At 46.2% G+C, this 14,466-nt stretch overlaps 5 protein-coding genes across 5 annotated transcripts; 4 read left to right on the top strand and 1 right to left on the bottom strand.

The window, feature by feature from the left end:
• Window positions 1–213: 213 nt before the first annotated feature.
• ASPACDRAFT_1889111 (acetate uptake transporter family protein) lies at window positions 214–1,182 on the top strand (the record flags this gene model as incomplete). Its single annotated transcript, XM_020198509.1, has 3 exons — window positions 214–573; window positions 636–810; window positions 865–1,182. Exons 1-3 carry the CDS (start codon window positions 224–226, stop codon window positions 1,180–1,182), a joined length of 843 nt encoding a protein of 280 aa, XP_020054926.1. The 5' UTR covers window positions 214–223.
• A 531-nt stretch (window positions 1,183–1,713) lies between these two features.
• ASPACDRAFT_1881447 (putative zinc-containing alcohol dehydrogenase) lies at window positions 1,714–3,336 on the top strand. Its single transcript, XM_020198239.1, has 3 exons — window positions 1,714–2,619; window positions 2,674–2,769; window positions 2,830–3,336. Exons 1-3 carry the CDS (start codon window positions 1,740–1,742, stop codon window positions 2,925–2,927), a joined length of 1,074 nt encoding a protein of 357 aa, XP_020054925.1. The 5' UTR covers window positions 1,714–1,739; the 3' UTR covers window positions 2,928–3,336.
• ASPACDRAFT_1889109 (nuclear transport factor 2 family protein) lies at window positions 3,153–3,823 on the bottom strand (the record flags this gene model as incomplete). The annotated part of the gene is made up of 1 exon (XM_020198508.1): window positions 3,153–3,823. The coding sequence occupies exon 1, from the start codon at window positions 3,669–3,671 to the stop codon at window positions 3,153–3,155; it is 519 nt and encodes a 172-aa protein (XP_020054924.1). The 5' UTR covers window positions 3,672–3,823.
• Window positions 3,824–6,567: 2,744 nt separating this feature from the next.
• On the top strand, window positions 6,568–9,133 carry ASPACDRAFT_1857107 (uncharacterized protein; the record flags this gene model as incomplete). Its single annotated transcript, XM_020197519.1, has 4 exons — window positions 6,568–6,950; window positions 7,044–7,944; window positions 8,660–8,739; window positions 8,804–9,133. The coding sequence occupies 4 exons, from the start codon at window positions 6,568–6,570 to the stop codon at window positions 9,012–9,014; spliced, it is 1,575 nt and encodes a 524-aa protein (XP_020054923.1). The 3' UTR covers window positions 9,015–9,133.
• A 3,243-nt stretch (window positions 9,134–12,376) lies between these two features.
• On the top strand, window positions 12,377–13,747 carry ASPACDRAFT_30937 (uncharacterized protein; the record flags this gene model as incomplete). The annotated part of the gene is made up of 2 exons (XM_020199773.1): window positions 12,377–13,630; window positions 13,694–13,747. 2 exons carry the CDS (start codon window positions 12,377–12,379, stop codon window positions 13,745–13,747), a joined length of 1,308 nt encoding a protein of 435 aa, XP_020054922.1.
• Between the last annotated feature and the right edge of the window lie 719 nt (window positions 13,748–14,466).

Genomic DNA, 14,466 nt, shown 5'->3' with positions numbered 1-14,466 from the left:
ATGGATGAGTGCTCATATTTGAGAACACGGTGCAAGCTAGCTTTTCCCCGCATGACGACCACGAGGTGAAAGGAGGTGCCCAGTCTGAGAGATCTGGATCCCTTAGCGAGAATGAAACGAACTCAAACCTTGGTGTTCACTTCCAAGTATAAGAGTAGCAAGTCCTCACCTTGGGGGAATACCTTGCGGTCTCCAAAGCCTTTCATCGCATAAGTCGAACATCATGCCTGATACTCCAACTAGTGACATCGAGGTGCCCCAAAGAGTCGATACTCACACCACTGCCTCCCACGAATTCGACAAGCAATTAGCTGAGTACGGACCGTTAGCTCATGTCCCCACCGCGGGCACATACCTCCCCGCATTCGCAGGCGAGTTACAGCCTGGACTGTATAAGCCAGTCAAAGCGCGCAAGATCACGAATCCCGCCCCGCTAGGACTGGCTGGCTTTGCCCTGACCACCTTCGTCCTGGGATGTATCAACATGCAGACACGGGGAATCACTCAACCCAACATGGTAGTCCCGCTGGCTTTTGCTTATGGCGGCCTGGTGCAACTTCTCGCGGGAATGTGGTAGGTCTACGTCCATCCATCTGCTCTGCGTGCTGAACTCCACGCTAATTATCAGATACCAGGGAAATGGCCGCCGGCAATACCTTTGGTGCTACAGCCCTCTCCTCATACGGAGGGTTTTGGATCTCTTTGGCCATGATCTTCACCCCGGGGGGATTCGACATCGAAAGCCAGCTCAAGGCCGCGGACGACGGGTCTGTGGGCATGTTCTATGACTCGTTCGGGCTGTATTTGATGGTTTGTGTCTCCGTTCTCTGTGAGCGTCTGGCTTGCTGACTTTACTGACACTAGGGCTGGTTTATTTTCACCTTCCTACTCGTGACATGCACGGTCAAGTCAACGGTCATATTCTTCTCCCTGTTTGCCTCCGTCGACCTTGCCGTGCTCCTCCTGGCGGTCGGCTACCTGTATCGCCCCGACGGCGCACCCTACACGCCTCTGCTCAAGGCGGGGGGATTGTTCGCCCTACTCGGGGCGTTCTTGGCGTGGTATGGCTGTCTAGCGGGAATTGCCGACACGAGCAACAGCTTTTTCATCATCCCCGTCTGGCATTTTCCCTGGTCGGAGAGGGGGCGGGAGTCGAGACGAAGGAAGTCTGAAGCCGTTTGAGGTAGAGTCTTGTAGATTGTTTTCATGTATCGTCGCAACGGAAAGGCGGGATATATTGCCGCTACGTACCGCCCACCGCTTTCTCCGACAGAATGCAATCGAAATCATGTACTCGAGCAACCAAATGAATGCCAGATACTACTAAGAGAGACTTCCATCCAAGCCCCTATCTCCACTTCTTATTCGTAGCAGGTTATCGAGGATAGCGTCTAGTGAAAAAGTCCCCGGCGTCTCCGAGACATCTGCCACACGGATCTGTCTTCTCCGCGGAATACGACACCGCGCAGATACGCGTAGCTTGATTAAGCTAAGTAACTGCAGCAGCTCAGCGCCATGCAGCTCGCTACCTTCACCCAGCAGTTCAAGCCGACCCTGATGAAGACTATAATTGGTCATTTGATACATGACAACCCCGCATGCTGCATGAGCGAAAAGTGCTGAAAGTACCAAAGCAATGCAACGCAAACACTGACCCTCGAAATATATAAAGGGTGCATTGCAGAGGGAAGTGGGGGAACGTAAACTGAACATCACATCCCAAAGAACTGCCTCGCACCATGGGGTCCATCCTCACTATGAAAGCGGTTGTTTACAATGGTCCTCACCGTCTCGCCATTGAAGAGCGTCCAAAGCCTTCAATTGAAGAGCCCACAGATGCCATTGTGAAGGTTACTTATACCACCATTTGCGGCACAGATCTCCACCTCCTCCAAAATGACATCCCATGCAAACCAGGCTGTATCCTAGGCCATGAGGGCGTCGGAATTGTCGACTCGGTCGGACCAAGCGTGACCAACCTCCGAGTCGGTCAGACTGTCCTGATCTCCTGTATTACCTCTTGCGGCCACTGTCGGTTCTGTCGAAAGGGGATGTCCTCCCAATGCACGTCTGGGGGGTGGGTTTTGGGCAACCAGATCGATGGTACGCAGGCAGAATACGTCCGGATTCCGCATGCCGCTTTCTCTCTCCACCAGCTTCCTCAGGATATCGATCCCAAGGCATACGTGATGTTGTCGGATGTGTTTCCTACTGCATTTGAATGCGGTATAATGAACGGCGACATCAAGCCGGGCGCACGAGTCGCCATTCTTGGCGCAGGACCCATTGCGCTGACGGCACTGATGATCCTAAAACGAGGCTATGGGCTGCCTCGGCAGGTGGTCATCATTAGTAGGGGCGAGTATCGACTGGAGCGGGCGAAAGAACTGGGCGCCGATCATGTCCTCACCACCCTGGACGGTCGGGAAAAGGCCCTCGAGGCCTGCCGGAGGTTGACGGATGGAGAGTTGTTCGATGTAGTGATCGAAGCCGCTGGAGCCAAAGAGACATTTGATCTCTCGCAGTATCTGGTCGCACCGGGTGGCACTATTGCGTCGCTTGGAGTGCATGGCAGCAGTTGTGCCTTCCATCTGGAGCACTTGTGGCATCGCAATATTTGTCAGTCACTCCAAGTACTCCACGGGGGAAAGTGTGGACTAACAATGGATGTAGGCTTACGAACCAGCCTCGTGGACACGAGTACCACGCCCGAATTACTTAAGATGGTCCAGGCTGGAATACTGACTCCGGACGCATTCCTCTCCCACAGTGAGCTTCCTGCCCGTCAGAGATTTTTCTTCTGAGTTTGCTCAAAGCTGACAACTGTAGCATTTGCACTCGACGAAATCGAGCAAGCATATGAGGTATTTCGGGCGGCTTCGACACACCGCAGTATGAAGGTTCTACTGACATTGAGCCACGCTTGATCAATAACCATTGCCCATCTCAGCTGCACGAATCTGATGAGCTAGATTCCTTGCATAGAATGTCCAAGCTACGTGCAACTGCTTATTACTCACTCTCGTTCAGCGCTTCTTCATGCTAAACATCCATTGGTCACCGCTATAATGGGCTTGTAATACCATAGTGATCCATCATGCATGCCTCTCATAAGATACTAATCACTGCCGTTCCATATACAACCTCCCTCGCTACTCTTCCTTCTTCTCACCGTTCTCGTTGACACTTGCCATTACTCCCTCATCGCCCTCCCTCCAAAGAACCCTCAAGGTCCACTCCTTGACCCTCCACACCTCGGCATCTCCCTCTTCCCTGACCACATCGACAAAATAGAACCCTCCCGCCAAAAGCCCCTTGGAAGAAGCATCGAGTCCCTCTCCCTGTCGATAGTGCTGTGCCAGAACGGTAGCGACCAAGCTAGCTGTCCCTGTCACTTCATCGAACTCGGTGATGCGGAGGTTGGACAGGTGGTGGGTGGTGTCTATCCTGGACACCGTATCGTACACGTGTGTCTTGATAGCGTCGGCGCCCTCGAGAAGGCGGCCGTTCAGGCTGAAGCGGGCGGCTTCGTGGATGGCAGAGGCGAAGAGGGCAGGATTGGCGGTGTCGATTGAGAGGAGGGCGCGGTAAATGGGGTCGACGATGGCGTCTTTGGTCTGAGAAGGAATCCTAGGAAGGGCTGTGGGGATGTTGGGGATGTCGGTCGTCATCTTCGATTTATAGTGAAGGGTTCGGTGATAACTTGTGGTAAACTGTCGTGGTGTTGACCGTTCGAGGAAGTGGTATCTCAATGGGAATAATGCAATTGTTGTAGGTGGGCAATAGTCATCGATGATTTCGAGAAAGCAAGTCCATAGGAAATACACACATTAAGTATTGCACATCTGAGATACTGTAATCTTAGTCTTAACAAGCTATTGTATAAGTCAGCCTGGAGTCCAGTGTGCCGAGGCTTAAGTCCGCGTTAACTCCGCCCCTCAGCTCACTCGGGCTCGATTCGATGGAGATAGCAGTGGACTTAGTTTATTACCGGAACATCGACTGAGAAAGGCCGGCTACAGTGCGTAGTCTCCGGTATGGCGATGTCTCCCTACGGCTTAGCACGTTGGTTATGATGTCATATCTGGACAGACAGTGGTATGGAGGTATGAGATGATCATCATACCAAGGGAGAAAGGTCCGGGTGATGGATTTCAAACTATTCCACAAGGCTGGGATTGCGCCCATGCACTAACATAGAAGCCGACAAGATTAGGCAAGCTGATAAGCCTACCTAGTAGAAATCCCACGTTTAGCAGTTCGGGTGTCGTCTGAACCCGGAAGATATAGAGCGAAAATTCCTAGCATTACACCTGCAGTAAAGCCTTGGAGTGCGTGTATGTCTGTCTCTGCACAGCATCCTTTGTCAAACACTGCAATTAAAGTCTCATCAAATTTTGCTGGGCCCTGACTTCCTTCATCAGTCAGGCATCACTCACTGTGGTATGTCGGAGCTCTCAGATGGTGCAAGCCGCTGTCTAATCATTAAGTGCAGATCTGTGACCCGCAAACATACTATTTTCGGTGATCGGGGTCCACGAGCATGGGCAAGCTGTTATAGCCTCCCTAGTTCAGCCCCGTCAAATGGTTACCAGGTGTGCTTGAAGACGACAGCGCCCCCAGATATCTAATGCCTACGCAAAGGCGCCGAGGCCAGTTGGATAATGCAGATTTCTCGACAATCCAGGTCAGAATCGGTGATCTGGGCGGAAGTAAGATATACTTATTCGTCTATTTTGTGTGGTCAGCATTATTGAGACTTCGTGTATAATATAAGCTCAATATATCCGACACTGCGATCAGCAACCTGTGACACCTCTGGCCTTGCGTGCACCTGAGCTGATACAACAACATATCAATGACACTATTATAGATAGAGCCGTAGAAATTTGGACTCTAGGTTGTTTGATATGCTAAAACCTTTTGGTTGAAGACTATTCTCACTTTCCAATCATGATTCAAAGCTATTCGAACTTGCAACAAATGAGCCTCTGTTCCCTCTGGATAGATTTGGTCTTACACGCGAGGAGATAGACAATGACTATTGCTCTCTCATCAACCAAAGACTCAGTTTCAACGCCAGGAGGATGAGAACTATACGAGATACCTGAGTGGCAGGCTACCGAATAGATTTAGTGCCAAGAATGTGGAGACTCTGGCAGCATCATTCCTTTCCCTTATGTTACAGTCAGCCCTCGCGACCGACTGTCGGCAAGCGACCTACTTCAGACACCGTTTCTATCCCCTGTAACCCAGAATTTAGATGTTTGTAACTAGCGCAAGGAATATTTAATTCGATTTTAGAAGACCCCACGCTGGCTTTTATTTCCTTCGAGTGCTTTCAATAACAGGCCTCCCTAAAAGCGAGTCTGGCTCAACTTGATGAACACAAGGGTCATCCCCCTCCCTGGAATACGCTGGGGATCTCTGGTATTGTTGATTACGATGGAATTTGATGACCTGAGAGACTGTGGTGTCGCACGGAGACGAACCCGCTCCAGGAATGCCTAGCCATTTACCCTATTTACCTATGTCTTCATACAAAGAGTTAATAGGAGAAGAAGTCAAAATGCAATCGTACGCTCTTTTGTATTTCGGCGGATTTCTTGGACCCGCCATAATGTGTAAGTGCACAGCGAATGCTTTATGCTGTTATGAGTATCACAAGAATACTGGCACATCGTCTCGGTGGGGAGTACAGAAACTTTTGGACTGTAATTAAAGCAAAGCGAAGCGTTGTTTTTTATCTCCCATTTCAACAAAGAAGCGCATACGGGGCCGAAGCTTTTGGATTGTCTTTTTATCACAACCGGTGGCTAGAGATATCTTCAGAAGATTAGCTTTTTTGTTCACGAGTCGGAAGGGCCTGAAGTATGGAAGTAGAGTATATACGAGTAGACCTAAGTAAGTAAAGTCAAATTGTCAGCTTATATCCAACATACTATATATAACCATAATTCTGATTATTCGATGATGTTCTGAAGAAAAACGCAAAAAAAAAAGAAAACAATATTGATTTGTACTGTCTTCGAGACTGTATTGACAGAGATCGACTTTCATTTTAATTGTTCCCTAAAAGCCTCCACTTGCCATTGCCTATACTAAGTCAAATACTATAATAGATTATTGGATTTCTTCGTATTTAAGTACAGAGGAGATAAGAAGTTTCTATTTCGACCGTATAATCATTAATGCCAATCACCAAGAGGTAGATTTATCAAGATCATATATATCAGCAGATTATCGAGATTGACACTCCCATTGCAAAGGCCGAACCAAGATCGACCAACTGCCTTCAAAAGACCGCACTCGAGAAGAAGTAAGCGACTGGCGTGCGGTAACATTATTGGCGAATGGAGAGTAGATCGCAATTTCTTCAGCCCCACCAGCCGAATACCCCCAATGACTGGCACGTTTCCACTTGCCGACCTTCTCCTTAGATAACTACCTGGTCGCGAAGGCGTTTAAAACCTCACATCAACTGCGAGGCTTCCTACCTTCCGCGACTCAAGAACCTATTCTATTGTATATTTAACATTCCCCAAGCCTGGTCAATCCATCAACAAAATGGCCAATAGAATATCCGTCCCCCCCAACGACCCTCAAAACCCCCGCTGGCTCCTCGACCTCCAGCAGTGGAGAATCGTACCCTACACCGATATTCCCCAAAGAATTCTCGATGGTGAAGGTTACGGTATCGTCTCCTATACCTGGGGCTACATCGTTGATGATGGCAAGCCCGCCTCCGACCCCCCCCAGGGTCTTCTATGGGACGTCCCCGCCGTCAAGGGCTGGACACTCGCCAAAGCACGACAGGTGATGGAGACAATTGGGACTCGGTATATTTGGTGGGACTGGATGTGTGTTCCTCAGAGCGGGGAGCGGATGCGACCCTGGGATAAAAAATTAGACTTGGGAAAGGTTCAGGGGGAGGAGATTGGAAAGCAGCTGTAGGTTTACTTTCCCCAGTTAAGTTGGTTTCTACCCACCTACTTAGAAGCCTCTCTTCCTTGCTGGTTCGTGATATGCTAATTCAGATTAAGGCATATCTACGGCAAAGCCAAGAAAAGCATCGTCTGGCTTCACGCGACCTCCTGGGAGCGGGATTCGGCGATTAAGAACTTGCTTCACCTGCGCATACCGGACGACAAGCCCACAGAGGAAGACGATAACCAGACACCAGCTGAGCTGGAGAGACACACCAATAGCTTGATGAGTCTTCTGAACCACGCGCACGGGACAGAGCGCTGGACGTGCTCCGGTTGGACCCTGCAGGAAGGCGTACTGTTGCACGAAACGGAGCTCGTCGACGGATGCGGACAACGACTCTTCGGCAAGCACTTCTGGCTCAGCGACCGGGCCACTGTTGCGGATCTTACTGTTCCAATCACCAGATTAGCCTGGGAGATTGCCATCGCCTACTTCATCAAATCGCAAGGGTATGAGCCGGATGTCGGGTCGCCGATTCCTAAGCGCCCGCATGTTTTCGCACAGCTACCGGAGCTGTGGTTGCGGCGGTCTCTGCAGACACTCACAGCCTCAGGCTTCGTCGCTTACTGGCAAAATAGTCCCCTGGACATCTTAGCCGGGAAGCGCGGGCGCAAGTTCGGCAAGATCCAGGACTCTTGCTGGGCGCTTGTGGGCGCGTTGGGTATTGATAACATTGAGGTCACATATGCTGAGGACTTTGGCATGGACAAGGTCAAGCAGCGACTGCTGGAGGCGCTGTTTGACAAATATACGTGGGGGATGTTGGCGCTGCCGTTCTCCGAGTCAATTCAGGACGTATATACCGGAGTGGAACGGGGCTTTAGATGGACAGATGTGGCTGATGGGGCGATGCTGCCGGTGCATGCGTTCTGCGTGGAGCAGAAACCCGCCGCTCCCGATCCCAACCTCCGGGAGCTGGAACTCCTTAAGCTCAGTTATACGAGAACGCACAATGTTTGCATCCACAGCTGTAGCCCGACCAAAAGGATTACTCTGTTCCGAGCTTCGAAAGAGGGGATGGCCTGTTTCCGGCATTACCGTCAAGATCAGCATGGCTTGAAGATTGTCTCTGAGGTGGATAGAGCGTTTGTAGAAGATGACCTGCTTGCCAAGGCGTGGTTTCTTCCCTTGCATCATGTGAACATGAAGCCAGGGGTTCTAGGAAGACGATGTCTTGCGGTGCTGGGCTTGGGGGATAATGACTCAATTAGTGGACGAGCCGAGGCTGGCTTTGGGGGTACAATCGATATTAGAAGCCTTGGGTCGGAGCAGGTCGAGGTTGATGAGCTTCTATTAACTGCAACTGTGCAGCGAGTTGGTTCTGACGAGACTGATTCGTTGTAGTCACATAATGAGAAGATTGCTCAGCGCTCCTGTGGCTCTGTACATGTTACGAAGGCGTGGATTCAAGGCTGCAGTTGAAATACCGCAGCCCGCAGGAGTCCGAGGGAATGGCGATGCTGATATACTCCGAGCTGTAGGGGCTCTCGTAGAGGACGTACGGTCTGCGCCGTCTGCCACTGGGTCATGTTCGTCTAGCGTCAGATTCGGAGTCTGGGTCGGCAAGTGTCGTTGAGGCGCAGGCGGCGGCCTGTTATTTCTCTTAGGAGCAGTCTTTCACGGTCGGAACTCAGACAATAGACATGTATCCCTCACGTGCCCGTGGTAGCTGGCTGAATATACGGTGACCATCCTAGGCCTGGGTTCTAGAGAGACCTTGGGCCCCGATGACACAAACCGGGTTGAGGCGTAAGACCCCAGCGGTTGTACTGACTAACGGGACAGAGGTAGAGGAAGGCTGATTTCGCACAAGCGAGGACTTGCCCGTCGAGCAGTTGTTGAGGGTTGCTGCTGCTGTCCTTCGCGCAGGTCAACTGCAGTCTTATCTCCCATCCTGCACAAAGGACGAACTGGCTGGGCTTGGGGATGGGTGGGTTGCTGACGCCCCTGCTCTTGAGGCACAGGCGATCAGCATCCTTTCATCCCAGAAACATGAGCTGACGGAGCCAAAGTGGATGCAATGATGAGCAGCCTGGACTCTCGCTACTAACGGCCGTAGCAGTGAGCATCGAAATAACGCGCCAGGATACAACCGAGCCACACAACAGGGATCTAGAGTCTTAGTACAAAGGATTTCAGATAGTGCAGTGTCACATCTGCCCAGCGGCTGCGACAGGAAAATGTCAGACTGCTGACATAGCTCAAGGGACAGGGACCGGTAGAGATTGGGCCGTGTGGAGGGGTACTTAATGTGGATGAATAGCCCCCTGACCGGGTCGGAGCTCTGCCCAGAATTAAAGGGCCAAGAATCTAATTTGTCCGAAGTTCAGACACAGTCGAAGACCTCGGCCATATCCGACGCCACTGAGGCTCTATCTTCGCGTCATCTGCACTATATCGGCCCCAACAGCGATGATATCTCCATAAAAAGAGCATCACATAGCCCGGTGTTGTCGGGTTGTAAACCCATGCAAACAGCAGTGGACCTTACTGTTGTCACTGCTATGAAGTAGGTTGTAACCGATATTAAATGCATAGGGAGTGTTCATAAAGACTGAACATCACATCACGCTAACATAATCGGTAAGCGAGTGGGCACGGCAAGCGAGTGGGCACCCGCGCCCACCTAAACAGCCTTCTATAAAAAGATGAAGCTTATATATATTATATATTAAAGAATTAACGTGTTTAATTGGTGTTTTAACATATTAAATATTTTATTTTTATATATCTAATTGTATTACAATTGCTGCAGCGAGGTGGTGCCCGGCGGCGAGGTTATTTCTTATTAGCAGCTGATTTTTTAAACTGGCTTTTACTAATTTAATCAGTTTTATAAATTTTTTTAAATATATTTCTAACTTTATTAATAGTAAGGCCGTCTAGATCAGCTATTCGACGATAAGATCTCTTATTTTTAGTATTCTACCTTTTTAATTTAGTTTATAATTTATTATTTTTCTACTTAAGCAAAGCAGTCCGGTTGAAGACGATTTTATATTCTTTTATAATATAAAATAACACTGCTTTTATTTATAAGGATGGGCTGATTATACATTTATAAAAAAGCTTTTTAATTATAATTTTATATCTCTATAATTATTTTGTATTTTTGGATGTTTTTAATACTATTAATATAGTAGTAGTACTACCGATTGGAGTAGATTTACAGATCTGTATAATTAATTATTAAAAATCTTGTCCGGCTGAAATAAAACTAATTCTGAAGCCTTAAAAGTATTATAAATAGTTAATTTTTTAAAAATAAAAAAATATGCTTTTGGATATATATTTAAAAAATTAATTTTATTAATATAGTAGATGTTCTGGCGGATCAGTCATTCTACTAAACTTCCGTATATTCTTTTTAACAGTATAAAGTAAGTAATATTAAATAATTAATAAAGATATAAAAAATATAGAAGTATGTAAATAAAAATAATATTATTTTAATTATATATATTATTAAATTCTGTAATTAAATAGAAGTTATATTTATTAAAAATTAAGAGGCTATATCGCCCTGTCCGCCGGTTTTTAATAGAAGAAATAAAGTATTTACAAAGCTAATATAAACCGATATTATTAAAAATCTAACTATTTAATAATAGATTGATATACTAATTAAAAAAAAGAAGATTTTAATACTATATTTTTATATAAACTTTTTTTTAAAAATTAAGTACAATAATAATACTATACCGGCGGTGTTGATATACTTAATTAAAGTTATCTATTTTTGATTTTCTGACTGTATAAAAAATAGCTTATTTATATAGTCAGACTATATAACTATACGGGCTGTAGCTATTATTTTTATAATAAAACCGGTTTTATTAAAATTTCAGATATTTTAATTAAAAATACTATACTTTTTTTTGCGGCTTTAATACGGTTAAACTATTCAGTTAAAAGCTTCGAATTTTTATATTTTATATATTAAATATAATATTTTTAAGCGAACTGAGTCTTTAAAGCCGAAGTATATTTAATAAAATTATATATCTATTTTTTATTTATAGAGACTGTAAAATTCGAGTTTTATTTTTAGAAAAGAATTGTTGTTATATTCCGTATATATGCCGGCTGAGGATGAAGCCTATATTTTATAAATAAGAAAATCTAATTTTTTAAAACTTCTTTTTTAAAAAAAATTAATTTTATGGAGTTAGTATATATATCTGATTATACTTTGACTTTCTTAAAGCGTTGTTATAGAATTAAATGCGGAATATTAAAAATACTTACAGCTTTTTTAATAAGTAGAATTTTACTATTTTAAATAGTTTTAATAGCGAGGTAGATACGGCCCTCTCGTTCTATTAAAGGATTTGATGATTGAGGCATATTTGGTGGAATTATTAGTAGTTGAATTGCTTTAATTTTAAAAATGCGAAGATGATGCGCGCGGGTACCCACTCGCTTGCCGTGCCCACTTGCTTACCGATTACGTTAAGGTTAGTTGGTAGCGTCTCGCACAGGCGCTACTAACAGCTCGGTTAGGCTGTTAGGTAGGATGTGGGCCCACCGTTGATGAGGGGTCGAGTGAGACCTAGGTAGGCTTACCTGGCCATCAAACTAAACTGGGAATTGCCAAGCTGGTCAATTGCATTCGGAGGAAGTCCGAGCGGCGTAAGTTCCGTCGGATGGATCTGTTGTAGATGCCAGTGCCATCAATTCTCTCAACGCAATACTATACCCATGGTGAGACACTTATGAAAAATAATCCAGTATTCTAGATGTAGATTTGCAAACAAGGCCGGTCACGGTGATGGTAACTGATTTATCACGGCCGAGTGCGCTGACTGTGACAGATGGCAGCGGAAAGAAACTTTCTCCCTTGCTCGGTAATACGACTAGAACTTATCTAGCTACTCAACTTGGTGGCAAACCAGGTCCATTCATACTCGTAAATAAAGTGGATGGCTGCAGGAATCTAATCTAATCAGATGCAACGTATGATCAGATAACGAGACTAAGGTGCCGCCCGCCAGCTTGGCGCGGAGAGGGGATCAATCAGGAAAGCAGATCCTACTACCCGGGCAGCGAAGCATACGGTACCAACTGGATTGGTAAAACCAATGACACGATATTATGTTTCATCAGGCATTTATCTGCATCCCAATCCTGCAGACTTATACCCGGAAGAGACATGGTTCCTTTTCCGGGTGCGGGGTAATGAGACAGTGAAATAGGACGCCCCTATACTATTCTTCGCTTCCCCGGGATCCGAGTCAGGCTTCTTTTCTTTTGTCAATTTCATCTCCCACCAGAACTCCTGAAAATGGGAAACGGCACAACTCGCCTCGATGAGCTCAGCATCTATGGCGAAACAAAAGCGGGCGATACAACAGCGGCCGACCCAGCCGAAGCCGAGGCCGAGGCCATGGACAAGGGCTCCCTGCAAGACGATCATGAGCGAGCCATGAAAGATGAACAGCGTTTCCATCGCCTCGGCTGGAAGCGCCTTACCATCGTGCTAATTGTACAATCTATTGCACTGGGTAGCCTGAGTCTGCCAGCTGCATTCGAAACGCTGGGCATGGTGGCTGGGGTCATCTTGACTCTCGGATTGGGAGTCATCGCCATCTATGCCAGCTACATTATCGGGTTAGTCAAGCTGAAGTATTCGCACCTGCCGCATATTGTGGACTTTGGCCGCCTGCTTCTGGGAAGCATTGGTGACAAAGTCCTGGCCGTCGCTTTTGTGGCCCTCTTGACTATGACCGTCGGCTCGCACTGTTTAACAGGGAAGCTAGCCCTAGCGACTATCTCTGGAAGTAGTATGTGCGGTCTCGTCTTCAGTATGGTCTCCGCTGTTATCCTCTTTGTTTTTGCCGTGCCCCCTACCTTTGCAGATATCTCCATTCTGGGATATATCGATTTCGTCTCCATCATCGTGGCCATTGGGATTGTCATGACCGCCACCGGACTTCAACATTCCCACGACACGACCGTAGCGTCAGCCGCGTGGTCGGCCTGGCCCAAGGAACAGTTGACTTTCAGCGAGGCATTCGTTGCCATTTCCAACATTGCTTTTGCCTACGCCTTTGCTGGGGCCCAGCCTACCTTTATGGACGAAATGCACACCCCGAGAGACTTTACCAAGTCCATCACCACGTTAGCCCTCACACAAATGACCATCTACACCGTCACAGGGGGTGTGATCTACGCATTCGTAGGACAAGGGGTCCAGTCTCCCGCGCTGCTGTCTGCCAGCCCTCTGATTGCTAAGATCGCCTTTGGTGTTGCCCTGCCTGTCATCTACATCTCAGGCGCCATCAACGCCACCATCGCCGCGCGTTTTATGCACGGTCGTATTTTCCAAGGGTCCACAGTACGGTTTATCAACACTCCCATGGGATGGGTGACATGGCTCGTAATCGTGGCCTGCATCAATGTCATTGGTTGGATTGTCGCCGAGGCTATCCCTTTCTTCTCCGAGCTGCTTTCGATTTGTGGCTGTCTGCTGGTCTCAGGCTTTTCCTTTTACCTCCCGCCCTTGATGTGGTTCTTCTTGCTCAAAGAAGGGGCCTGGTTCGATCAGCACAACCTTCGCACTGCTGTCCTGAACTTGATTGTTTTTGTGGTGGGAGTCACTATCCTTGGTTGTGGGATGTACGCAAGTGTGACTGAGGTGGTAAGCTTGCCCTCTGTGCCGGAACTGCTTTCATGACCCGAGACTAATTCATCTTGTCGTCAGATTGCTGCGTTTCAGACGGGGTCAATCAATCGTCCGTTTTCGTGCGGTACCTAGTACGTGTTTAATAATTAGCCATAGTAGACAGTGAGTCCTCCTACAACGCACGGGAATGGATATGATATTTTCCCTGTTTCGACATCTCTAATCCACAAGGACTGGTCTGATGAAGGTTTATTAGATCCAAATCTATATAGTAAATCAGCATATATTTTCAGATGCTAAAAGTAGGATTTTTAAGATTGTTTTTTAATATCTATTATTATAGATAACCCCTGTAACTATGGCGGATTGTCAACAATCTATCTACGCATTCTCCGCGCAACAGTTATAATATTAATAACTCAGATCTTCTTCAATATTTAACTCCTAGGATTTTACTAGATTTTTAGAATAGTAAGAATTAGTTTTAGAATTAATAAGACTGTTATTATTTTATACCTAACTAACTTTTTTTTTTATAATTCTAATTCTTTCTCTTCAGTTACTTATAAAATATAGTATATTACTATAATTATTATATTTAAATAGCGGTTCGGAGTCGGAAATTTCTTCTACTACTAATAGTTTATTATTTTTATTATTAGATTTTTTAATAGAAAATCTTACTGCAGTTAGAAATACTATTAATTAATTATAAAATTATTAGCAGTTATAAAAATAAATTGCCGAATTATAATAAAAAATTTAATATAATAATATTAAATTAATACTAAATTAGCAATAGAAAACTTCTTCTTTTTTAAATAAATCTAAAATAAATATTAAGATTAAAA

Source organism: Aspergillus aculeatus (assembly GCF_001890905.1).
Source record: "Aspergillus aculeatus ATCC 16872 unplaced genomic scaffold ASPACscaffold_10, whole genome shotgun sequence".
In the NCBI taxonomy this organism is placed as follows: domain Eukaryota; kingdom Fungi; phylum Ascomycota; class Eurotiomycetes; order Eurotiales; family Aspergillaceae; genus Aspergillus; species Aspergillus aculeatus.
Note: the sequence above shows the minus strand (reverse complement) of the source record. Positions and strands in the feature narration are given on the sequence as shown.